Source organism: Cololabis saira, chromosome 8 (genome assembly GCF_033807715.1).
Source record: "Cololabis saira isolate AMF1-May2022 chromosome 8, fColSai1.1, whole genome shotgun sequence".
In the NCBI taxonomy this organism is placed as follows: Eukaryota; Metazoa; Chordata; class Actinopteri; order Beloniformes; family Belonidae; genus Cololabis; species Cololabis saira.
The window spans coordinates 27,800,887-27,825,708 of NC_084594.1; the positions used below are offsets into that span (position 1 = coordinate 27,800,887).

The 24,822-nt window shown below is 41.5% G+C and overlaps 1 protein-coding gene across 3 annotated transcripts in view; it reads left to right on the top strand.

The window, feature by feature from the left end:
* The window catches only part of itpr1a (inositol 1,4,5-trisphosphate receptor, type 1a), an 88,363-nt gene that overhangs the window by 58,192 nt on the left and 5,349 nt on the right, over positions 1-24,822 (top strand). For all 3 annotated transcript variants that reach the window (XM_061727549.1, XM_061727550.1, XM_061727551.1), the window contains 17 exons: positions 83-215; positions 2,361-2,548; positions 8,082-8,265; positions 8,389-8,642; positions 9,382-9,582; positions 9,676-9,786; positions 9,961-10,056; positions 10,880-11,023; positions 11,138-11,245; positions 11,359-11,551; positions 13,495-13,617; positions 15,791-15,966; positions 18,641-18,805; positions 19,307-19,496; positions 19,587-19,679; positions 21,787-21,926; positions 22,641-22,806. In XM_061727549.1, coding sequence (XP_061583533.1) covers positions 83-215; positions 2,361-2,548; positions 8,082-8,265; positions 8,389-8,642; positions 9,382-9,582; positions 9,676-9,786; positions 9,961-10,056; positions 10,880-11,023; positions 11,138-11,245; positions 11,359-11,551; positions 13,495-13,617; positions 15,791-15,966; positions 18,641-18,805; positions 19,307-19,496; positions 19,587-19,679; positions 21,787-21,926; positions 22,641-22,806 — 2,665 coding nt within the window. The remainder of the gene's footprint in view (positions 1-82; positions 216-2,360; positions 2,549-8,081; positions 8,266-8,388; positions 8,643-9,381; positions 9,583-9,675; positions 9,787-9,960; positions 10,057-10,879; positions 11,024-11,137; positions 11,246-11,358; positions 11,552-13,494; positions 13,618-15,790; positions 15,967-18,640; positions 18,806-19,306; positions 19,497-19,586; positions 19,680-21,786; positions 21,927-22,640; positions 22,807-24,822) is intronic.

Here is a 24,822-nt window from a genome sequence, read left to right on the forward strand (position 1 = left end):
TTGCTGTTACACAACCTCCTCTCACTCCATCTTTCATTCACATAACGTCATTCCATCCTTTTTCTTTCTTTACCCCTTACAGGGTGAAGTGCTGAGGCAAATTCTGGTGAACCGTTACTATGGTAACTTCCATCGAAATGGTGGGCGGAGAGACAGCTTGACGTCATTTGGCAATGGCCCTCTCAGTCCAGTAGGGCCAGGCAAAGCCCAATCAGGTGGGGGACTCTGGGAGTGAGGATGCTCATTTCCAACAAGGAACAGAGAAGTTTTTAATCCGACAGATCTTTTTTGTTTAGTTTGCTCTCACAAGGCCATGAGTACACCGATATAAACATCTTTAGCTGAGCTGATGCCCCTGTAAAGCATTTACCAAGGACCTCTGACAACCCATGAAGGATGTTTTGCTGCCGGTAGTAATCACAGTTATATCAGTTGGCAGAGTCACGATGAACCTTTTGCTTTAGATTTGCACAAAATGTAACACAAGGATGGGGCTGTATCTGTCTGGCCCTGAGCTCGTTATCAGCTCCATGGTTGTTCTGCGAGCTGCCCTTTGAGCATGCAGAGCACAACATCCTTATCACCTCATGATAACGTGGTAATTGTGTTACTATCGACAGTCAAAATACTGAAGCAATGCTGCTTTGTTCAGTCTTTCATTCTGTTTGAACCGTTGGTTGATTTTTAACATGTGTAATGCAAGTAGGTTCAGGAGGACACGCTTTATTGAGAGTTGTAACATGTGCCGAGAGTCTGTTGCTCATATAAATTTACTGCTGCCATATTGATCTAACACAGCAGACACAAGTCTTTGCAGTCAATAGGAGTGCCAGTGACCCGTAAAAGAAAAAAAAAGAAAGATGGGTGTGACATAATACATTTATATTTTATGACACTTGTCAGACAACTGTGATAACCATCTCAGTTATTGAAACCAATAGTATCTTTGCTGAACTGCAACAAAGACGCGGCTCGCGCCTCTTTGTTGCTCGTCCCGGTTCTCCATCTTCCCCATGTACACCAAGAAGCTGGCACATGTCCAGACCACAGGAAGTTTACTCCTCCCCTCCACGATAAATCTCTTACTGTTGCTTGGAGACGGGCCGCTACTTCCTGTGAAAACAGCCTTTGCACCTGTTGCAGAAATGAGAGCCAGGATAAGAATTCCATATGAAGCCTGGAGCTGAGGCCCGGGGGGGGAATCACAGGCAGAGTCAAGTGTAGTCAATTATACAACTGTAAATTTGCACCATACAAGGTCTGTGTATGATCTGCTTCAGTAAGTCTACCAGGATTATATCCAAGTCCCTTAAAAATGAATCTGTGATTAAATTAATCAAGGATATATTTTTCTTTTCACTTAATTTAGTTTGCTGAATAAAATGTGAAGTGTCAGTATCAAGCTTTGCAGTTAATTTTTTTTAGATTTTTGAGGTTTTAGCACATAATATCTCAAACAAAAATGAAACATAATTTTGAGATTAGAAGAATGAAATTGCAATTTTTTTTGGAGGCAGCACAAGTAATAGATTTAATTTCTCTGAGTACAGTATGACCTTAGGGTAAGACTAACAATAACACACAGCAAAACGTCTCACACCAACTATGAAGCATGGTGCCGTACTGTAGGTTTGATCATTTTGATATCTTTGCAGTCATAGAAACTGGTCACCGTAAAGTCAATTATCAGTCTCATTTACATAGTCAAGTACTGTTGGGTCAAATGTAAGGCCTCCTGTCCAACAGCTTAAACTTGACTAAAACTGAATCATGCAAAAGGGAAAAGGACGATGATCACAGACACACCGGCAAATCTCCAACAGAATTGGTGAAAAAGAAAAGAATCAAGGTACCAAAGCCCAGCCAACAGACAACCTTATTTAAATGTGGTGGTAGAGACTTGTGTTAAAACACAACTTTTAAACCTTAATGAGTGCTCTACTCACTATTGAATCATTGGGTGTGCCACATTTTTTTGCACAATGCTTTTTACTTATTTTTTGTTATATATTATGACATGGTGAATGATGACATGGGTAGTTATTTGTCTGAGGTTGTATTTACCTAATTTTAAGCCTTCAGTTATTCAGAAATGATGACCTCGTATTCACTCTACCTGATATAAGTGCTGCTGGACCTTTCACTTTTTTAATTGTATATATGTTAATAAGTGCCACATTTGTTTATTTACTGTACATATGTTTATTTACGGTTTGCTAATTTTTAAATCTGGGTACAGTTAGTGAAATAATCGGAGTCAAATTCCTTGTCGGGCATGCTCAAACTTGGCCAATAAAGCTGATGCTGATTCTGATCTAAGCGTCTCTTATTTGTCTTCTCACCCCGTCTCGGTCATGCAGGGTTAGGAGGTCCAGGGGGCCTGAGTCGAGGGGAAATGAGCCTCACAGAAGTGCAGTGTCACCTGGACAAAGAAGGAGCTTCTGATCTGGTTATTGACCTGATCATGAACACCACCAGTGACCGAGTCTTCCAAGAAAGCATTCTCTTGGCCATTGCACTGCTCGAAGGTGGAAACACTACCATTCAGGTCAGTTATCGACAAGTCTTTAGCACACACATGTGAAATTGAGAATTAAGAGGAACATTGTCATGTCTGTAATCCTACAATTGAGCATGTTTCTATCTTTTAATGAAATCGCCCTATTATAAGGAGCCTACCGTTTACTGCTACAGTATAGCTAAACTGCTTTAATGTGATGAGTAGGACGATCACCATTGAATTAAGTTTTCAAGCATGCGATGAGTTGTATGTAGGTCAGTGTGCCATTGTGGCTGCATATATGCATCACCAAGGCAACTCCTCTTCTTCTTATATCTCACACTATATCATAGAGTATGGCTGGAAGACCTGGACAGCTGCTCGGGGGGGGTTACCTTTTATATCACGCTATGATAAAATATTCTCATGTTTCCAATTGGGACACAAAAGCCTTTGGGGATGTGCAAATTGATGGATGTTTATATTTTATTTAAAAACATTTTTTTTTCGTCTATTTCTCCCTGTTTTGTTCAACCCGAGCCACTCTGAGCCCTATCCGTCTCTGCAGGTGTTTGTCATGTAGCTCTGTGTCTTGCTCTGCTAATTGATCTCTCCCGTCTCCTCATCTCGTCTGTCCGCCTGCCTGTTGTGTAAGCACGGCGCTTGCATAATCAGGTTAGAGTGAGGAAGCCACTGGGGCAGAGATAATGCTTTGGCTCCCACGACTGCTGCAGAGCTACGTCACGTGATCAGTCTGTTACATAAGGCTTGTGTGAATGAACAATGAGGAATGTCTCAGCCTTCAAAACATTCCAGCCTCGTTCCCTCGTGTTCTCCTACCGGCCCAAACTGGGTCATGCTGGGCCCCCGGAACTGGGGCAGTGGGGAGATTGGGTGGAGTGATGAGGAAACGCAGAGGGGATTAAGGAAAAAAACGGATCTCCTGTCAACTTTATATTCTTTCATTTCTTTTAGAAAAAGCAGCTTTTCCTGCAGAGCAACAAAATGCACCTCACAGTGCTAATATATATTTTATAACAATATATTTATATTCAAGTTGCTGCATAATTCCCCCAAAAACTGACAATGAAGAGGTGAACCCTGTGATAAAAGCCACGGTGATCCACAGACGGGCCATGCTGAGCACCCGCTAGGTGTTGGTATCTTGTTCTCACATTGCACAGTTAACTCTCTCCTCTTGGCCTGTAAAGTGCACAAAAATACACCACCCCAGATATCCTGTGCATGCTCATTCAGTTATTTGCACTCACTTATATTCTTCTTATAAAACTCATACTCTAATCCTGATAAAACCCCACTAATAGAAAAAAAGGAACGGCGTCTTGAATAAATTTAAAATAAAAAAAATGAATATGGAAAAAGATAAATGCTGATTTCTTATTTGACGCTAACATAAATTCTAAAAAGAATAGAAGCAACAAAGAAAAAAAATCAATCGGGTGGAAGCTCACACAACTTATTATGTAAATCAGTCAGAAGCATTACATAATATAGAAAGAGCACCCCAGTACTGACTAACATAAAAAATCTGGAGAAATCTGGATTCAAAACTTGTTTTTGGAGATTATAGATGATGCATCATGCATCATCTCGGATATAGAAGAGGTATACCATCCAGAGTATAATCAGCTCAGTTCATCTGCAGCATGTCCGTGGGCATGAACTCATCCTTACCACATGTGCACCTCACATTCTGCAAAGACAACATACGCCGTCATTTTGACATCTTTTTCTGGGAAGCTCTTCTTTTGCGATAAAGGGAATTCCAAACCACATCATGCAAGTAATCCAAGAGCTCTGTAATAAGAGTCCAGGTGCTGAACTGTCCTGCAGTCCAGACTCAACGCTGATGGGGGGCCCCACAGTGTTTTAGTTTAAGCATTTGATGCATTTCCTCCATACCGTGTTCAATTTGAGACACAGTTTAGATTTTTTTGTGGGGTTTTTGCATAAAATAATCTTAAAGCGCTTACATTTTAGTGCTTTCCTCTCTTATTTGCTCCTGTTCGCCCTCCTTATCCCTGCTCCTGCAGTAGCTGTGACAGAGCTGTGACATGGCGAATTGTGACATTTCACTTGTCAACCATCTGTTGTCCCGCCACATGACATGCTGCCTCTGTTTCCCTCCAAAGCGTTTCATTGGCAGGTGTGTTTCATGAGTCTTTTTCTATTTTTTTAAATTGAATTTGAAAGTAAGGCTGTATTGACTTTAATTCAGGTTGAAGAGGATGTCTGACATATGTGGCTGATTTGTGGAACAAGGGAAGGACTTGAAAGCGGAGGAGAAGGTCTTCGGGGGGAGAAGAGAGCCGTGCAGCAGTTCTATTTGGTTTGCATGCGGTGCTGCCTGACGTGAGAGGGAGGGTGAGAGGAAAAGGGAGCAGAAGTATAAATAGCTGTTACATAACATCCCTTTGTTGATGCCAAGTGGCGGAACGGAAGGAGAGAAGGGAAAGCGCTGTGACCTTGTTTTTCAGTGTCGTCCGCCCCCACCCTGTCCCGCTCCTCTTCGTCTCATTCCGCTCAGGGTTTGTCTCCATAGATACCGACAGGCTCTGTGTTTACCCAACACTATGGGAGTGGGGGGGGGGTTGAGATGCTTCTCCCTCTCCTTTCTCTTCCTATGTTACTATCTCTCCATTCTCTCTTTGCTTTGACCACCGTGTGTGTTACTTCATCCTTAAAGTGACATCTCCACCCGTGTCCTCGCTTTTTTCAAGCGCCCCTGAGCAAACAGTGTTTTGACACGGTGTTGGGCGCAGGTTTTGTAAATTGTCCTGTTAGGACCGACACCGAAACATGAAAGAGGCAGCAGCGTGGTTAGACATGAAAGTTCAGGTTTTCACTTTTGATTCATTGTGACAAACATTTCTGCAGAAATCCTAAAATGAAAGTTTTGTTGCTGCGGTTTCTCTTTGCTGTGGCCTCCTATCTCGACGTGCAGGCCTGGTCTCTGTTTCAGTGACGCACTCGATTCACAAAACCAAACTTTAGTTCTTTGAAACTGCTTTTCAAAAATATTGTCTCTGTCGGTGTACCCTGCTACATGTGAATATTTCACTGTGTGGCAAAACATTTCAAACCTCCATAAATCAAACAAACCTACTGTGAAATATAACCGTTGTCTAATAAAGATGAAACACCCCTGCCGGCCTGGTACTGGTCCAGCTAACCTTACTGTGCGAGTTCAACTGCACGCTGGAACACATTATAGGCAATAAAAAAATGGCTCTGATTACATAAGACTGAAGCTCAGAGTCACAGGGTTTGGGAGAATATCCTGAATTGTGAATCATGTGTGATATGTGGGTGTGTTTTCTCAAAGTTGGCATGTGCTGATGCCGAGGAAAGCCGACCCAGTTTTGTGAGTGTAAAAGTCAGAGTGCATTCTGGCGTGTGCACTCTCGCGTCTGTGCGCTCGTACTGTACAAGTGTTATATAATGTAAAAAGGGTGCGGGAGCTATGGGGGAGTGCTCTCCTGTGTTTTCTCTGGTCAGACTGATGCGTGTTAGTCTGGCCCTGTGCCTTCTGCCTCACCCTCTGCACCCTGCCGTCCTCACCGTTCCTCTGCCCTCCCCTCCCCTCCCCTCCTGCAGGCCTGCCCTCAGAGGACAGAGATATATGAGCAAAGACAGACAGGCACGGACCACCGCTGCCCCCCCAGCCACTCCGCCCTCCTCAGGCACGGTCCGAGGTGTGAGCTGTGAGTGTGGTTGCCGCTGGTGCGGCTAATCCTGTTGCTGCCTCTGTCATCAAGTTGTTTATTACGTGATGGCCTTGCTTGGCAGTTCCCCTCTCCCAATGCTGCCATCTCCTTGTCCCTGAGTTTTGGCAGGGTGCGTACGTGCAGGAGGCCTGCTGCTCAGTGGTGGAAGGTCAGGGCGGGGCACGAGGCTCTGCCGCGCAAGCGCACAGTCATTAACATTGTTCCTTTGGAAATGCAGCGTCTCAGTTAAAACTATGTTAGCTCTGTTTCGTGTCACGTCTGTAGTAAGATACACAGACTCTTTTTTTGGCTGCTTCATTGTTTTGTACCTATTTTTTTCAGTGGTAGGAGTTTAGCATTACAAGTTGTAACGATGTTACTCCAAAAACAATCAGACGATGGCCATGGAAGAGGACAAACAAAGTCCAATTTGTTTAACATCCTTGTGACTATTTGCTTCCAGCAGTAGCCCGGCTTTGCATTTAACCTGGAAAGACACATGGTTATGTAAAAAAACTTTGAGAGGTGGCCTAGATACTGCCTGATAAGATCCCCTCTCCTTTCCCCTCTCTCAATAACCAGTTTTTTTGTTGTTGTTGTTTTTTCTCCCTCATCGGTATCTATATTGCCGCCACCACTTTTTTTCTTTTCTCTCCCTCTCTCTCATTACACCTTTTAGTCGCTCCGTTTGGGTAGGCGGGCAAGGCTTCCCGCTCTCTTGTCATGTTTCACCCTGCAAGTGTGGCAAGCCTGCTTGGGCTGGTTGAAGCCTTCCCCTAGGCTGCAGCAGTAACAGCACTTACATAATCCAAACACGGCCCTGCAGGCTGGAGCACGGTGTGTACATTGCGCCTGGCAGGCATGAAAATGCCCTAATTCTGCTTGACCTCATTTTACAGCCATAGCTGAGGCCTTAAAATCCTCCTATCTCAGTAAATAAAGACTAGGTTATATAATGTTTTGGGAAGGCCTTGACAAAACCACTTCTGTCACATTAAACTGTAAGATTAAAGCCATTGATTAAAAACCCCACTCACTCTAACTAAATATATTTAAATGGCTTGTTATATCCAACAAACTGCAGGAGTCTTTTTTTTTTATTAGCTGATCTTTACTTAATAAGTAGAATCGGTTAAACTATGTTCTTGAAATATAATTTAAAACCACAACAGCACTGTTTTTAGTGGTAGTGTAAAGCAAACCAGAACAACCTGGCAGTTTAACTTCACATCTACAGGTAAAGCACATTTTGGTGTCATGGGTAGCTTAGCTAATAAATCTATTTTTTCACCCTTTTACGTCGTTCTTTTGGTTGTTTGAACTTGTTAATATTTTTTTATATTTTTTTGCCTCGCTTGACTTCTTTACAATTACCCTAACTTCAGAATCAGAATCAGCTTTATTGGCCAGGTTCGAACATTGTCCAACAAGGAATTTGACTCTGGTAATTTCGTTCTTTGGTAATGAAATAAACAATAAAACAAATGTGGTATTTCTATGATACAGAATAAACATTTAAGGTGCAGCAGTTTGAGGTAGAGAAAGAAAAGAAAAAGGGACAGTTCTGAATAAAAATAAACATAACCTATTTACAATTTTACAAGACAATTATACAAAAAAAATACAAAAAGATTATACAAATTATAAAAAAGAAATACAAAGTGAGGGCTGCAGCAGAGTGAGGCAGACATGGTTATCAAGGAAGGTGCTAGATGATTTTTTGCACGTGATTGGTTACTCTGAGACTCTATTAGTTGTGGGAGTTCATCAGAGCAACCGCTCTTGCAGCATCGCTTATTCCAGACAATACAATCAATAATGTTTTATTTTTTCCCCACCACTGTTGTCTCCAGCGTTCATTCTTTTGCCGTCTGACAGACGACAAGAATTCAGAGAAGTTCTTCCGGGTCTTTTATGACCGTATGAAGTCGGCCCAGCTGGAGATCAAAGCCACGGTCACCGTGAATACAAGTGACCTGGGTAACAGAAAGAGAGATGACGACAACCTGGACAAAGATGTCCCCCCTCGCAAAAAAGGTCCCAAAGCATTTATGCTCAAATGCATCACCTGATGTTTTGAGGTTTCAGATTTATCGTCTATTGAGGATTTACGCATCGATGACTGACAAGCGTACTTGTGTTGTGCTTCTGTTGTTGTAGTGAGAGACTCTGCGGTGATTATGACGGAGGATGTGAAAGAGCAACTTTTAGAGGCTTCATCTGCCACCAAAAAGGCCTTCAACTCTTATCGGCGAGAAGCTGACCCAGAGGACCATTTTCCCTCGGCAGATGGCCAGCCCAGCGCCGGGGACAAGAACCAGGATGAGGGAGAGATGAGCTTATTGATTGTTATCATGCAGCCTATTCTTCGCTTCCTCCAGCTGCTTTGTGAAAATCACAACCGAGATCTACAGGTGGGACAGACGGAGCATCAGATGATACTTTTGAAAAAAATCCTTTCAGTAGGCCACACAAAGTCGAGAAGTAACGCACTGGTCATTTACTGTAATCATGATTTAATTACATGAAATGCCTTTTATTTGCAAAGATATAAAATTTGCAAACTTCAAGGAGTCCCAAACCTTTTTTGCTGTGCCTTGTTTTTCCTCTGAGATTCAAAGGGCTTATTTCTGTTACGAAACCCTTCAGTTTTTGGTTTATTCTGGCGAGAAAGCACCTGCATAATGTCAGTCCATTAAAAGCATCATAAAAGTCTCAGAGATGCCTGCAGATATTTAACTGGAAAATAAAAAGTAATTGCACAATTTCCCTTATACTTCAAATACATTTTAATGTCTAGTAATAAACGAACACAATTGAAAATATTTCAGTATTAAAGTTAATTAGCTGTAAAGTTCACGTAAAAATGAATAGGGATTTTTCTTTCACTCTGATGTTCTACACGGAGGTTTCACGAATTATCTTCAGTCATGGCAGAAGTTATTACACTTTGCATTTTAGTGTGTTTATATGCAGTGGTTAATAGAGTCTGCTGAATTGTGGCACAAAACAGACATCAACAGAACTCAAAGAACTTTCAGTTTTAGTTTAACTGAATGCTTCATGATTTGCTCTTAAACACCAGTTAATGGTGAATATGTCAATGCACCTCCAGCCCCTTTTGCAATCTTTTTCTTTCCTCCAACTTTGCAGAACTTCCTACGTTGTCAAAACAAAAAGAACAATTACAACCTTGTGTGTGAGACCCTGCAGTTCCTAGACTGCATCTGCGGCAGCACCACAGGAGGTCTCGGTCTGCTGGGACTCTACATCAATGAGAAGAACGTCGCCCTCATCAATCAAACTCTGGAGAGTCTAACAGAGTACTGTCAAGGTCCCTGCCACGAAAACCAGGTACAGCAGATATGACGTAAGGGGAAGCTTTCAGAGAGCTCAGACACGTCTTTTTTTAATTTTTATTTTTATACTTCCTTCCTATTTTTCCAGAACTGCATTGCCACTCACGAGTCTAACGGCATTGACATCATTATAGCTTTGATTCTTAATGACATCAACCCACTTGGGAAGAAACGGATGGATCTAGTTTTGGAGCTCAAGGTGGGTTTTGCTCTTGAAAGTGGAGGATCTAAATTAAGATGAAGCTCTGTTTGATATTTGCTAAAAAAAAAAAAAAACTGTGGTAGTTCCCTGACCAATTCCAAGTGCCAAAGCGTTTCCATCTGTTTTATTCTTTTAATATTGCCTGTCTTCATTTTTTGGGGGGATTCTCAGAACAATGCATCCAAGCTGTTGCTCGCCATCATGGAGAGCCGCCATGACAGCGAGAATGCTGAGAGAATCCTCTACAACATGAAGCCTAAAGAGCTGGTGAGCAACTTATCTTGTACATTTAGTTTTTTCATCCTTTTACTGATCTACTTCTTGCGTTTCAGGTTCAAAACATCTTCTCAGCTTTAGCTGTGTTGTGATATTACCAGAGGTGGAAAAAGTACTGAAAAATTGTAATTGAGTAAAAGTATCTTTACTTTGCTTAAATCCTACTCAAAGTAAAAGTAAAAGTACTCATCTAAAAATTTACTCAAGTAAAAGTACTTAATTTAAAATGTAATTTGAGTAAAAGTTACTTTCAGTTATTTAATGCAAAAAAAGGATGAGTCACGAATCAAATCCAGCACAAGTTGTTTTAATTAACTTCGAGGCGTATTAAAGTACACATCCACACTTGTAAAAGCTCAGCTGAGCTCAGTAACATGATCCTTTTACTTCGGCAGAACAGGACAAAAAGGACAGTCACAACCTGTACTGTAAAGTGCAAACTATTTTCAGTCATATTGTCCAACCGACAACACTAAAACCAGAATCAAAGTATTCAAACACAAAATAAAGTGCCCAATGCCCGCAGGATCCTGCTATTCACAATAAACCAAAATAAAATGCCCACAAGATTTTCACCATAAATTTTGTACTCAGTAACGTGAGGGGATTCAAATGTAGCGAAGTAAAATACTTGGGTCAAAATGTACTCGAGTAAAAGTAAAAATTACATATTTCAAAAACTACTTAGAAAATTACAAATTACTCATAAAAAGTACTCAATCACAGTAACGTGAGTAAATGTAATTTGTTACTTTCCACCCCTGGATATTACACATTACACTGTGACATTGTTAAGGTGCTTGTTTCCTTGCAGGTGGAGGTGATAAAGAAGGCTTACCTTCAAGGAGAGATTGAGTTTGAGGAAACAAAAGAGGATGAGGACAACAAAGATGAGGAAGAACATGATGCTGCTTCACCCCAAAATGTTGGACACAATATCTATATTTTAGCTCATCAGGTCAGGCCTCTCTCTCTTCAGCGTGTAAAGAATAAAATAATAATGTAAGACACGCTTTTTATCCATGAGTTGTTTTGTGTGACGAGCAGTGTTTGCTGTCTCTACTTCATGCAGTTGGCACGTCATAATAAAGAGCTGTCCATGATGTTGAAGCCAGGAGGGGCTAGCGGAGATGGATATGAAGCTCTGGAGTTCTACGCCAACCACACGGCTCAGATCGAGGTCATAATACACAACCTTTTGACTTTATTTTGAGCAGAAATTCGCACATTTCCACATGGGCCTCCGCCGATACCCTCTGATACCGTCTTGACTGTGTGAGTGTCTCTGTTCAGATTGTGCGTCAGGACCGCACCATGGAGGAGATAGTTTTCCCAGTGCCTAACATCTGTGAATTCCTGACGACGGAGTCAAAGCTGCGGATCTACTACACCACCGAGAGAGACGAGCAGGGCAGCAAGATCAATGACTTCTTCCTGCGAGCAGAAGACCTCTTTAATGAGATGAACTGGCAGAAGAAGCTTAGAGGTATGTTGAAGACTCAGCATGTGCTTGTTTGATTGCAGTGATGCATTATTACTCTTAATTAAAGTGAATAAACTGAGATTAATACCAATGGGGAAGGACAAGCCAGAGATGGAAAGTAGACATGGACAAATACGGACTCTTTGTAGATTCATATCACTTTATAAGTCTGCACAACCTCACAGAGGTCTTTTCCAGAAGTGGATGGCTGCACATTACGGTATGAAATTGGCATGTTGCCCGTACTCCAGTTCATAGAGAAGCTCCTTTGTGAAAGAGAAACTTCACCTTAGCTGTGGGTTTAAATGTGATCATTTGATTCTGTTCCAGTGAAAAACTGCTGGCAGGTCCCAGGTGCACTGCACCTCTCGCACTCTCAAATGCTGCTGGGAGGCCAGCCTGAGTACAATGAAGAGCCTGTATGGAAATTGAATGGCAGACTGTGCATCACCACTGTAGACTTGTCTGTTGTCCCGCTGGGGCGTATGTTATATGCGCATGTTTCCTCTATCTAAAAGCAGACTGGGGCTTTCCACATTCTCTGAGCCATTTGTACAGGAACCTTATGAATCACAAGTGAGAGCGTGCGTGCTCATGCACTTAAACATACACACTCAGACCCGCACCCACTCTCAGTCACACTTCTAATCCACATACAAGACTTGATACCCACACAAAGGCCTATTTTGTCTGTCTATCAGAGAAGGGGATGGACACAGAAAAGTCCCTGCATCTCTTTCTCTTTCTCTCTGTCTCTCCAATAAAACCAGAGTATACAAGTAGTCTCTGAAAAGTGAGATTGTAGGTTGGAAGTAAAGGTCAAATATATTTTTCAGAGTTCTGCGCTTCCCGTTGACCTTTTGAACTTTATCTTTAGTCTTTTTCTCTGAATAAACATTTAAATGTGTATGTTTTGTATTGCATTTGAACTGTCCCTCCATCCTCTTATTCAGCTTTTTTTTTAGGCCTTTTATATTTGTCCAGTTTCTTCCAAACCTTATTCTTCCAAACCTTATTTCTGCAGTCTTACAGGTCAGGATTAGAAATGTACAGTCTGGGAAGTTTTTTTTTTTTGCTTTAAATAATCCATACCTATGAAACATTGCATCTTGAACAGTATGTGATGATCACTTTCTGAGGGTTATATAATTTTATTTGAATATCTTGACCTCTCGGATTGCACGTACATCTGCAAACTTTCTCTTTTTGCTTTTGGAATTTTGCACATTGTTTGTTCATCCGAGCCGCTGCTCCTCCACATTGAGAGGAGTCAGCTGAGGTGGCTTGGGCATCTGTACCGGATGCCTCCTGGATGCCTCCCTAGGGAGGTGTTCCAGGCATGTCCCTCCGGGAGGAGACCCCGGGGAAGACCCAGGACACGCTGGAGAGACTATGTCTCTCGGCTGGCCTGGGAACGCCTCGGACTCCCCTCGGAAGAGCTGGAGGAAGTGTCTGGGGTGAGGGAAGTCTGGGCATCCCTGTTGAGGCTGCTGCCCCCGCTACCCGGGAACGGATAAGCGGCGGACGATGGATGGATGGATGGATGGATGGATGTTTGTTCATCCATTATAATTATTATTATCTATGTTTCTTTAATTTCAATATCATAGATGTTTTTTGTTTGGGAAACCAAGATGGTCTAGTGCAAGTGAACTCTTTTGTAAAGTACATGTTATCACTTTTCATGCACTTTTGAGGCGATTGATGTTCAAATTCACATGTCGACTTAGTAGCTCTTGTAATGCCATTATTATGATGTTAACCAACCCAGTCCTCAGTGCTGTAAGATACCAGTCTGCTATGTGGAAACACTGGTATGACTGTCTTTTTTAAATATTGTTGTATGTTTGTTTGTCTTTTTTAATGGACCTGAGTCTAAATAAAAAGATTGATTGATTGATTGATTGATAGACTTGATCTTTGACCTTGTCCCCTCTCCTCCCCAGCCCAGCCAGTGCTGTACTGGTGCTCCAGGAACATGTCCGTGTGGAGCACCGTCTCCTTCAACCTGGCCGTCCTCATGAACCTGCTGGTGTGCTTCTTCTACCCTCTGGAGGGGGTACATGGAGGTCAGTCACCTGGCTCCACATTTGATTGGGCCTATGCTGGAAATATTTGTTTAGGAATCCGTTTACGGTTTTTCCAGTAAATTTGTAGTGCTTGTTGATTTTTGGGAAAGGATATTTAGTCTTTTTATCAGGTTTCTTTGGAAAGCGCATTCACACAAAAGGTATGCAGTGATTGATGCAAAACAGGAAGGATGGGGGCTCGCTGGCCTGTTTTCTTGCTACAAAGCTCTCCCATTACATATTCTTACCTGTACACACATGCCATGACTGGAAAAACTTTTCTTTTAATAAATGTGTGCATATTTTATAAAGCGACAATAGCAATAAAGTCCAGGTGCACTTAGAAGCAAGTGAAAGCATTGGTATTTTACATTTACATCACTCTCTCTAGTATAGTATAAGAAGCTACTATACATATATATACATACATATACTATTTTTTTTTAATTTATTTATTATTTTGCACAGTGATAGTACAATAATTTTTTTATCATATAAAGACGAATAATTTGTGCAGGAGAGGAAAAGAAGCCCGAAGGGCTTATAAGAAATCCTCCCCTCAATACAAAATCACCAAAAACAAATCAGTCAATAGCAAAAGAATAGAAAGGAAAAAAGAAAAGGTAAAATAAAATATAGAATATTTAAAGTGCCTTCTCAAGCTCTCTATTGGGATCAGCATTGACCTACTGATCTCCTTTAGCCACGCTTTTCAGGTCTCCTGACTTCTAATCACCTGGTCAGGATTAGGAGAGGGACTATCTTTAAGACACACCCACTGCCTTCATGAGTTTCAGCTCCTATTTGCCTTTTATTGTTTTGGATACCACAGTAAACACTGGTGCGGTTTAATTTTCTGTAAGCAGAGGACACGTTAGCCGGAGATCCGTAAGTTGATCCGAGTTTGCGTTGTTGACGCCAGAATCAAAACCGACTCCCCATGCTCTGACTCCGATCACAAAAACGTATTAAACATGACTACGGTCTCGCTGAATCTGAGTTCTTCTCTGGAACTTGGTGTGTCTGCAAAACATCATCACGTGAAATTCCAGCATACCTTTGACCTGCTTAAACAGGCACTTTTATGGCTTTTGACCGTTGCCTTTTCTCTCTCCTACACACAGACACACACCTACTGTGATCCTCCTCCCTTTGCTCAGGGCTTTAGAATGAAGGTTATAAGAGCAGGAGATTTAGGTCAGTGTGTTCTGGCTGCATGCACCACTAAACTGCCTTTTGATGAATAGTTTTGGTTAACATGACGTACACATGCTCACACTCAAACTGTGCATGTTTCTAGCCTTCGCGATCAATTTTCAAGATGTTATAACGTTTTTATCCAGCGGCGCATTAAACTGAGAGTTTTTGAGTGCATGTTAGAGCCCCTCTTTCAGTCCCCAACACTGCCAGAGCTGCTTGTTGCTCCCTGCTCATTCCTCATGAATCTTTCAGTTGAGGTATTTTTAGAGGCTGTTATGTAAGTGGCACCTGTCATGTGATCTCGACAGGGATTGGAAAGGAAAGAAAGCTAGAGACATGAAAGAAGAGAAGGAGACTAGAGAAGGAAATTTAGAGAGGGCTCCCTTAACTGCAGCACCGCACTTTTTTTTATATTTTTTTTTATTTCAACCTTGCAGTTCTGCTCCATGTTGCTTCTTCTCTCACATTCCTTAGGGGATTTACGACCTTAGTTAATAGAATACTTGCACACATAAACACATCAGTCTGATGATTTAAGAGAAAGATTACTTACAGTGGGTGTGGCCTTGTTTTTTGGCTGGTCTAACTTGCTCTCGGATTTAGGATTGAGTCACACGTCATGTAGCAACATGAAACCCTGGACTTGAACTCTAATTCTGGATTCACCTCAGAATCAAAGAGAGCATCAGGTTGTCTCTCACTGACGCTCTCTGTGCACTCTTAAATACTTGCTCACACCAAAAGTATGTCATACACTTTGGAGGTGTTATGTAAGCGAGTTTGCATCTGTCTCTTTAAGATGAAAACTGCACTGGCGTCCTTTCAACATCTGGTTAGTTATTCCCTAGAGGTCATTGTACAACTTTTTTTTTTTTATAAGTCACTTTCAGTGTGGTAGCTTTGGCAGCTTTCCTGTGCATTGGGCATTAAATTGCAGAGTGTGTATGTGCATTGCTTTTTTTTTTTTCTGCAGGAATGCTGGATCCCCATCTGTCTGCTCTGCTGTGGATGGGAGTGTTGGCTACGCTGGTCATCGTTGTCATCATGCCCCAACCACTAGGCATACGTGCACTGGTCATTGTCACAATTCTCCGTCTCATCTTCTCCGCGGGCCTGGAGCCCACACTCTTCCTTCTGGGTGCTTTCAATGTGAGTGAGCTCACTCAAAAAGTCAACTACCTCAAATAACCAGCACTGGGGTTTTTTTTTGTGAAGTTGATATTACTTTTCATTTAACAGCTTTTGAGATTTGGATCTGAAATGTATGTTGCTATCCCCTTTACATTGAAAGGAAATGGACTTTTGTTAAGATTAATCAGTAGGATGCCTTATTAATAAGATGTCCCCATCATACGACTGGTTACTTTTCCTCAGTGAGAAGTCGGCAACACTGGCTGATGTAAACATATTTTTACATATTTTAAAGGTGACCTATTATGGCATTTAATGTATATTTTAAACAGGCTTTGAATGTCTTAAAAACAATCAAAAGCTTGTTTTTTCTACATAAATTTGAAATTCTGCCTCTGGGCCATGTCTTTATTTTTACCGCTTCTAACCTCATTCTCTATGAGGGATTCTGAGGGGAGGGGAGGCTATGATAATGAGGCTCTGCGCTGATTGGCTGCCTGAAGGACGTGTAGCAGGGGAGGGAACAAAGCCTCGCTCCGGGCAGAAGAGCCGGCTCCGTACACTATTAAAGCCGGTCCCATGCGAGCGAGCTTCAGCGACAAAATCAATTCCATTGCTTTATTTTTTTTGTATTGGACTGTCCTAACTGGCCGCGAGTTTAACGGTTTCAGTGTGGACAGAGAGCGTCCGATGTCACGCAGCTCGACGCGATAGTCGGACGCTCGCATGCAGTTACACGATGTAAACGGATCTTAAAGCCTGATTTACCTGCGTTAAATCGACACGTATCCTACGCCGTAGGCTCTGCGTTGGTGTAACGCAGAACCATAAATCAGCCTTTAGTTACCTGAAGGGGGGAACGGGTCACCTCGTCTTATGTTACAAGACAAATGAATGTTACAAGACAAATGAATCATGTCAACTGTAAAGAAATCAAAACACTGAATGTTCACAAATGGCAACTTTATTGTTAAAAAAAATAAAAAAACATTTGTGCACATTATATACACCACTTATATACACCATACACTGTTTATATACACCAAGTTGTATATAAATAACATTTATGCACTATTACTGGCTCAAGGAAGGACCGTGCATCTTCTGGAGGTGTCGTTGAACAGCTTCAGGTGCATTGCTAGGAAGATCTGAAACCATCGACAGAAAAAAATATTTATTATTTATTACTAACAGAGCTCCGGTGTTACCCGTAGACAAATATAAATAACATAAAAATGTAACGTCACTTACCGCTGACTCGTGTGCAGTTGCCGGGTCCGTACTGTTGGTACTGATCCTTTTAGGAACAATGGCGGAAGCTCTGGCTGGCGGAGTTAGTTGTGGGTTTCAGCAGCAGAGGCCGACCTATGGAAATCGCTCCCGTCGTTACGTAACGACGAGAGCAGAATCTGAACGGCTCGTAAAAGTCACATGACACTGGAAGGATCATCCCGGCGGGGTGAACAGACACTGCAGAATTTGGTTGCTTTCCTCCTTCTCTGAGTTGGCAGGCTGAGGGGAGACCACTTTATATATGTTAAAGCAAGAAAAAATTTGTTTTTCATTATAGGTCCCCTTTAAATTGGGCAATGAATGCAGTGTTACAACTGCTTCTACTGTTTGCAGTTTGGGAATTGATCAAATGGAAACGACAGAGCTGCTGCTACTTTTTTGAGATCGTGTGTCAGCAGATACTCAACATCAAATGACTCGGACCCAGGAGCAAAAAAAGAACAAACGTGATCAATACATTCATTATTCAGTTCAAGGAATTTCCTTGAACAATTTAAATCTTTCATTTGCTAAATGCGTGTGACAGAAACTCTGCGCGGGTTAAAAGTCATTTTTCATAGAAGAATCCTGCCAAACACTCTACAGAAGCCACTGTCTCACAATTTCCACTTCTCCTTTCAAGTTTCGTACTCGCGTCTGCGGCATCGCCCCCTGTCGCTGCAGTCCCCCGCTGGCAGGCTGACACTGCGTGGTGTGAACTGCATCAGTGGCCCCCAGGGAGAGCAATGCTGCCCCTTCAGTCGCCAGACATTTTCTTAGACACACACGTACGGTCTGAAGAGATCATGACACGATCATGTGCCCCTCCATTTGTTTACACTTATGAGGGAAAAATAGGTTGAGAGAAATCAGGTTAAGGCAAGAAATCGGAGTAAATGCTACCATAGGGAGCAGTAACCTGGTTACTCTTGAATCTAGTTAATACACAGGTGCTCGGATTTCTCCCGGCTGGGTTTTTGATACTTTTGAACCAGTTTCTTCCTTTAAAGGCTGTTGATTCTTTCAGTGAGCGGCATTTAGGCCGTATAAGGAATTTGACTATTTTTAATTCCAGTTTCACTTCTAGTCTAGTCTAGACTAATTTCATCCCGATAAGAGGATTGCGCTGATTGCTCCCTACTGTTGCCACAGTGATACCCAGAAAGCAAGTCAAGTAAACATGTTTGTCAAGCATGGCCTTACCCTGATACATGAAACGGTTAATAATTTGAAAATGGTGAAGGTACAAGTTATAGTCAAGTGTCTAAATATATCACGGTCCCCCCATTTAGTTTAGAGGCTACTGTTACTACACTTCTGTCAACACTGGCTACCACAAAGGGCCTTATTGATATTGTTTATCTCAGTGTAAGGACGATTAAGAATGAATTGTTGTTGAAAGCTGGGATTTATCTTCCAGGTTTGCAATAAGATAATCTTCCTGATAAGTTTTGTTGGAAACCGAGGAACCTTCACACGAGGCTATAAGGCCATGGTGATGGACTTCGAGTTCCTCTATCATCTCATCTACCTCATCATCTGCTGTCTGGGGGTGTTTGGTCATGTCTTTTTCTACAGCCTGCTGGTGAGACAAACACGCACAACCTCATGTAAAGCATAACTGCATCCTGTCAATTGTTCTTTGCAAATATACACACACAGAGCTCCTCTTGACCAGACAGAACATTCTTCGTAAAAGCCTGTGTAAAAGCCTGTATTTGAATGTAATGAAAGCTTTCCATCATTGTGCATCCAAGGTCTCCATCCTTCTAAGAAACAGGTTTTAGGCTTTAATTGGGGGTGTCATGAAATTGCAGCTGTTTTTGAGTTAAGTTCAACTGAGACTGACTTTGCCAGTGTTATGGAGATGTTTTCATGTCATGTGTCTGCTCCTATGCAGATTTAACACAATATGGCTTGAATTATAGTTGTTTCAGACTGAAAAAAAATTAATTCATCACAAGGGGAAAATAATAAATCTACACTAACATACATTTTTTTCCCCCATTTTGTCATTTTCTGTTGTCACATATTCTGTTGTTTTGTGTTCTTTTGCGCATTTGTAATGAGTGGTCTGTCTCTGTAGCTGTTTGACCTGGTGTACCGAGAAGAGACCTTGCTGAATGTAATCAAGAGTGTCACTCGTAATGGACGCTCCATCGTGTTGACTGCTGTTCTTGCGCTCATTTTGGTCTACCTGTTCTCCATTGTCGGCTACATCTTCTTCAAAGATGACTTCATCTTGGAGGTGGATCGTATCCCCAACACAACCCAGAGTGAGAACAGACTGCAATCACTTTGTGGTTTTCCATAAGTCCTGTCCTTCGTTATATTCGGAAACGATATTGCTGTGTCTTATTTTGTAGAGACTGGTGCTGCTATGGATGGAGAGTTTTTGTCTGAAGGAACATGTCATGGAGGTATTTATGAGAACTGCAGCACCGAGACTCCACAGGAAGGTAACTATTCAATGCAGTGTGAGGGATATTCCATTGCCCTTTAATTAGTTTTGAAATGTTCAATGAAAATGTCTGATTGTAAATAATAATTGTTAGCAACAAGCTCTGTTTATATTGTGGTTTTTTTAGTATAAGTTTTAAAATGTAAAATGATTTAGTTTTGTGGACAATGCACTTGATGCTATAATCGGAACTCACTACATTTATATTTAGATGGAAACAAGACCATTGAGGTGGAGACTCGGTTTCATGTTCCTTGTTTGCAGACTTTATTGTTGTTTTTTTTACACAGAAACGGGTAGCAGCTTGTAAAATGGAAACATATTATGAGGAAGATGGTTCAAAAGTTGCAATTATCATTTAAAACCAACTTCTAAGAAACAAGTAAATAAAAGGAACATTGTGTGATACTTTTGCCTAAAAAGTGCCCTGTTTTTGAATGTTCTGCATTTCACCAACAATACAGACTTAAATGCATGTGACTCAGTCGAGCATCACATGACTGTCATGTGCAACCTCAACAGCGAATTATGGTTATGTCCTGAAGAATGTTAAATTCCTGGGAATTTCCCACCAATCGGGATGTTTGGTTGCATCAAGGCTCTAATGTGAAAACTGGTCAGATTTGTCCCCAAAATACATTCGTTTGGAATCAGTTTCCATTTGAAAACTTTTCACATCGCTAAGGGAGAGTCCATCCATCCTATGTTGGAAACTCATTTCAGCCCCTTGTATCCATGATCTTATTCTTAAGGTTACTACCCACAGTTCATGAACATAACCATGGGTCAAAACATAAATTAACCAGTCACAGAAAGCCTTGTCTTTTGGCTCAACTCCCTCTTCACCAAAACCAACATTAAAGAGTTTGCATTACTTCAGATCCCGCAATTCAGCTCATGTCATTTTGTAGAATCCCTAGATTATTGGGGGCTTTTTTGTTAATAGCAGTAAAAAGGGTATTAATCTAATGAGAAGAAAACAAAAGAATGAATATTCATCCCCAGTTTGAGTTTAGACACCTGCTTTTTTAATGTTACTCAAATGGAAAAGGACATTTTGGACCAGAAGTCAAGGTTTTAAAAGGAATAGCTGACTATCATCTGAATAAAAGTGATGGTTGATGTTCCCGATAAAATCCATCCTAAGGTTATATAGAATATAAAGTGCAAACAGAATAGGGCCCAATACAGGTCCCTGGGGAACCACACACCACAGACCAGCAGCTTCTGAGATGAAATTATTTACACAAACTCCTATCAAAGAGATAAGATACGAACCTTTTGATACATTTTTTGAGATGCCTAGAAATTGTTCGATTCTATTTAACAAGATGCGAGATGTATTAAAAGCTGAGGTGAGGTCCAACAAAGAAGGACGGAATTTCCAGCATCTGTAGCCATCATATAATCGTAAACTTTGAAAAGTGTTGATTTTTTTTTGTGAAATGGGCAAAAACCTGACAGAAATGTATCATAAATGTTGAATTAATCCATAGACGAAATAAGTTGCACATGTACACATTTTTGTAAGCGATATGGGCCTTTAACTCTTCGGTTAGGAGGGATAAAAATTGGTTTTCTAAAGTCTAGGTTCCACACGGCTCGCTTAAAAAAGATGGCGATGGAGCCATTTCACTTTGACAAAGGTGTTGAAATTGAGTCTAATTATTAACTCGAAAATAATATATAAACTCTTTCCATTTAGGTTTTCCTCTAGCTTCTCCCATTCCAATGAAATTAAAACATTTCTGTTTTAACTAACAGTAGTCCCACTGTGAGCTAAAGTATGTAAATATAATACATACAAAGTTATGCCTCTATATCAACTACAACAGCAAACACTAATACAGCTGACTACTATTTACTTGTCTTTTTTACAAACAAGAATTTCAACAGCCGGTCCTTTGATAACTACTACTTTCCTAAATCTTGGGCTTTAAGTGGAGTGACTTTTCTTTCAAACAATTTACTGAACTAGATATACGAGTTCAGTGATTTAAACAGCAGTGATGCAACTTCACTACAATTACGTTTGCATTTTTACAGCCACTTATAGAATTCTTAAAGTTTGACTGTTGAGTTAATTTTCTTTTCTGCTTCCTTAGAGTTGGGGAATGACGGTGAGGAGGAGAGCGACGTGGAGCGGACGTGCGACTCTTTACTCATGTGCATTGTTACTGTGCTGAGTCACGGCTTGAGGAGTGGAGGTGGTGTGGGGGATGTTCTCCGTAAGCCTTCTAAGGAGGTAAATACCAGAATGATTATGCCCTGGGCTATCTGTGTGAGCTCGCGTTGACAGGGCGTAGCACCCGCAGCTGCAGCCCGGGTCATGTGAGTTGGCTATGAGCTCATTGGTCACTGAACTTGTTTTTATTTCAAAAGCGTAGAGATTTTGCAATATTTCCTTACAGCTGCACTGCCTCCTCCTTGTGTGAGAATTGAGCCTTAAAATAGACTTCCACTGAATTCAGGCTAAACCACTAATGATGTCAAAAAGGGATGTGGATGTCTGTCTCACGTATGCACAGCACGTCGCAGCTGAGGTCAAAAGGGGACTCTTCTTGTGAAGGTTTATGAAGAAATGTTGAAATCCTCATAGTTTTCTGAAAGACAAGCTCATCTTAAATAAGGGTGAGTGCAACTGTGTGGCTGTGTTAGGGTGCAGCAAGAAACTCATTCCCTACTTTTGAGGACAAAGTAAAAATGAGTTCATGAATCTGGCCAATGCCTCTGGGACAGGCCGCCTCGTGCTGACTCGTTTTCTTGTCACTTGAGCATCTGGCAGGTTAAACCTGGGGCTTTGTTTCTATTAACATCCACGAGTATCAAGGTTAACCACCATTCAGTCTCATGAGATCATCCCTGACATGTGAAAGACTACATTTTATATTTTAACAGGACTATCATTATTCCTCAGCCCTCAAATTTACTTTGTTACACTCTTCTGTTTGTTACCCAGGAGCCACTGTTTGCAGCCAGAGTGATTTATGACCTGCTGTTCTTCTTCATGGTCATCATCATTGTCCTCAACCTAATCTTTGGTGTAATTATTGACACCTTTGCTGACCTGAGAAGTGAAAAACAAAAGAAAGAAGAGGTCCTGAAGACAACCTGCTTCATCTGCGGTAAAAGCGATCAGTTCCTCTGTTAAACTATGACCTAGAGTGGGGAGAACAAGTATTTGATACACTGCCGATTTTGCAGGTTTTCCCACTTGAAAAGCATGTAGAAGTCTGTAATTTTTATCATAGGTACTCTTCAACTGTGAGTGATGGAATCTAAAAAAAAAATCCAGAAAATCACATTGTATGATTTTTAAGTAATTCATTTGCATTTTATTGCATGACATAAGTATTTGATACATCAGAAAAACAGAACTTAATATTTGGTACAGAAACCTTTGTTTGCAATTACAGAGATCAGACGTTTCCTGTAGTTCTTGACCAGGTTTGCACACACTGCAGCAGGGATTTTGGCCCACTCCTCCATACAGATCTTCTCCAGATCCTTCAGGTTTCGGGGCTGTCGCTGGGCAATACGGACTTTCAGCTCCCTCCAAAGATTTTCTATTGGGTTCAGGTCTGGAGACTGGCTAGGCCACTCCAGGACCTTGAAATGCTTCTTACGGAGCCACTCCTTAGTTGCCCTGGCTGTGTGTTTCGGGTCGTTTTCATGCTGGAAGACCCAGCCACGACCCATCTTCAATGCTCTTACTGAGGGAAGGAGGTTGTTGGCCAAGATCTCGCGATACATGGCCCCATCCATCCTCCCCTCAATACGGTGCAGTCGTCCTGTCCCCTTTGCAGAAAAGCATCCCCAAAGAGTGATGTTTCCATCTCCATGCTTCACGGTTGGGATGGTGTTCTTGGGGTTGTACTCATCCTTCTTCTTCCTCCAAACACGGCGAATGGAGTTTAGACCAAAAAGCTCTATTTTAGTCTCATCAGACCACATGACCTTCTCCCATTCCTCCTCTGGATCATCCAGATGGTCATTGGCAAACTTCAGACGGGCCTTGACATGCACTGGCTTGAGCAGGGGGACCTTGCGTGCGCTGCAGGATTTTAATCCATGACGGCGTAGTGTGTTACTACTGGTTTTCTTTGAGACTGTGGTCCCAGCTCTCTTCAGGTCATTGACCAGGTCCTGCCGTGTAGTTCTGGGCTGATCCCTCACCTTCCTCATGATCATTGATGCCCCACCAGGTGAGATTTTGCATGGAGCCCCAGACCGAGGGAGATTGACCGTCATCTTGAACTTCTTCCATTTTCTAATAATTGCGCCAACAGTTGTTGCCTTCTCACCAAGCTGCTTGCCTATTGTCCTGTAGCCCATCCCAGCCTTGTGCAGGTCTACAATTTCATCCCTGATGTCCTTACACAGCTCTCTGGTCTTGGCCATTGTGGAGAGGTTGCAGTTTGTTTGATTGAGTGTGTGGACAGGTGTCTTTTATACAGGTAACGAGTTCAAACAGGTGCAGTTAATACAGGTAATGAGTGGAGAACAGGAGGGCTTCTTAAAGAAGAACTAACAGGTCTGTGAGAGCCGGAAGTCTTACTGGTTGACAGGTGATCAAATACTTATGTCATGCAATAAAATGCAAATTAATTACTTAAAAATCATACAATGTGATTTTCTGGATTTTTTTTTTTTAGATTCTGTCACTCACAGTTGAAGATTACCTATGATAAAAATTACAGACTTCTACATGCTTTTCAAGTGGGAAAACCTGCAAAATCGGCAGTGTATCAAATACTTGTTCTCCCCACTGTATATAGGTTATTTAAAAGCTTTATTGTGTGTGTGTCCACTAGTTATACACTGGATGATGTTTAAAGACATGCTATTTTGACTTGTGTTCCTTGCGGCAGAACCTCTTCTCACCGTCTTTTGAGGTTAAACGTAAGTTTTGGATCATGTCTCTGTAATGGTGAGGCACTGATTCCACATGCAGCTTTAAAACCACAACGTTTACCTGTCAAGGTCTCAAAAATATATGTCTGAGGTGCTTGGAAAAGAGTAGTTAATAGTAATAGTTAGCTAATATATAGACAGCATGCAGCATTCAAAATGTGGGCAATGTGTTGTTAGATTTTAGGAGGACTGTGATATGCAAATGTGCTTCATAGTGATGTGAAAAA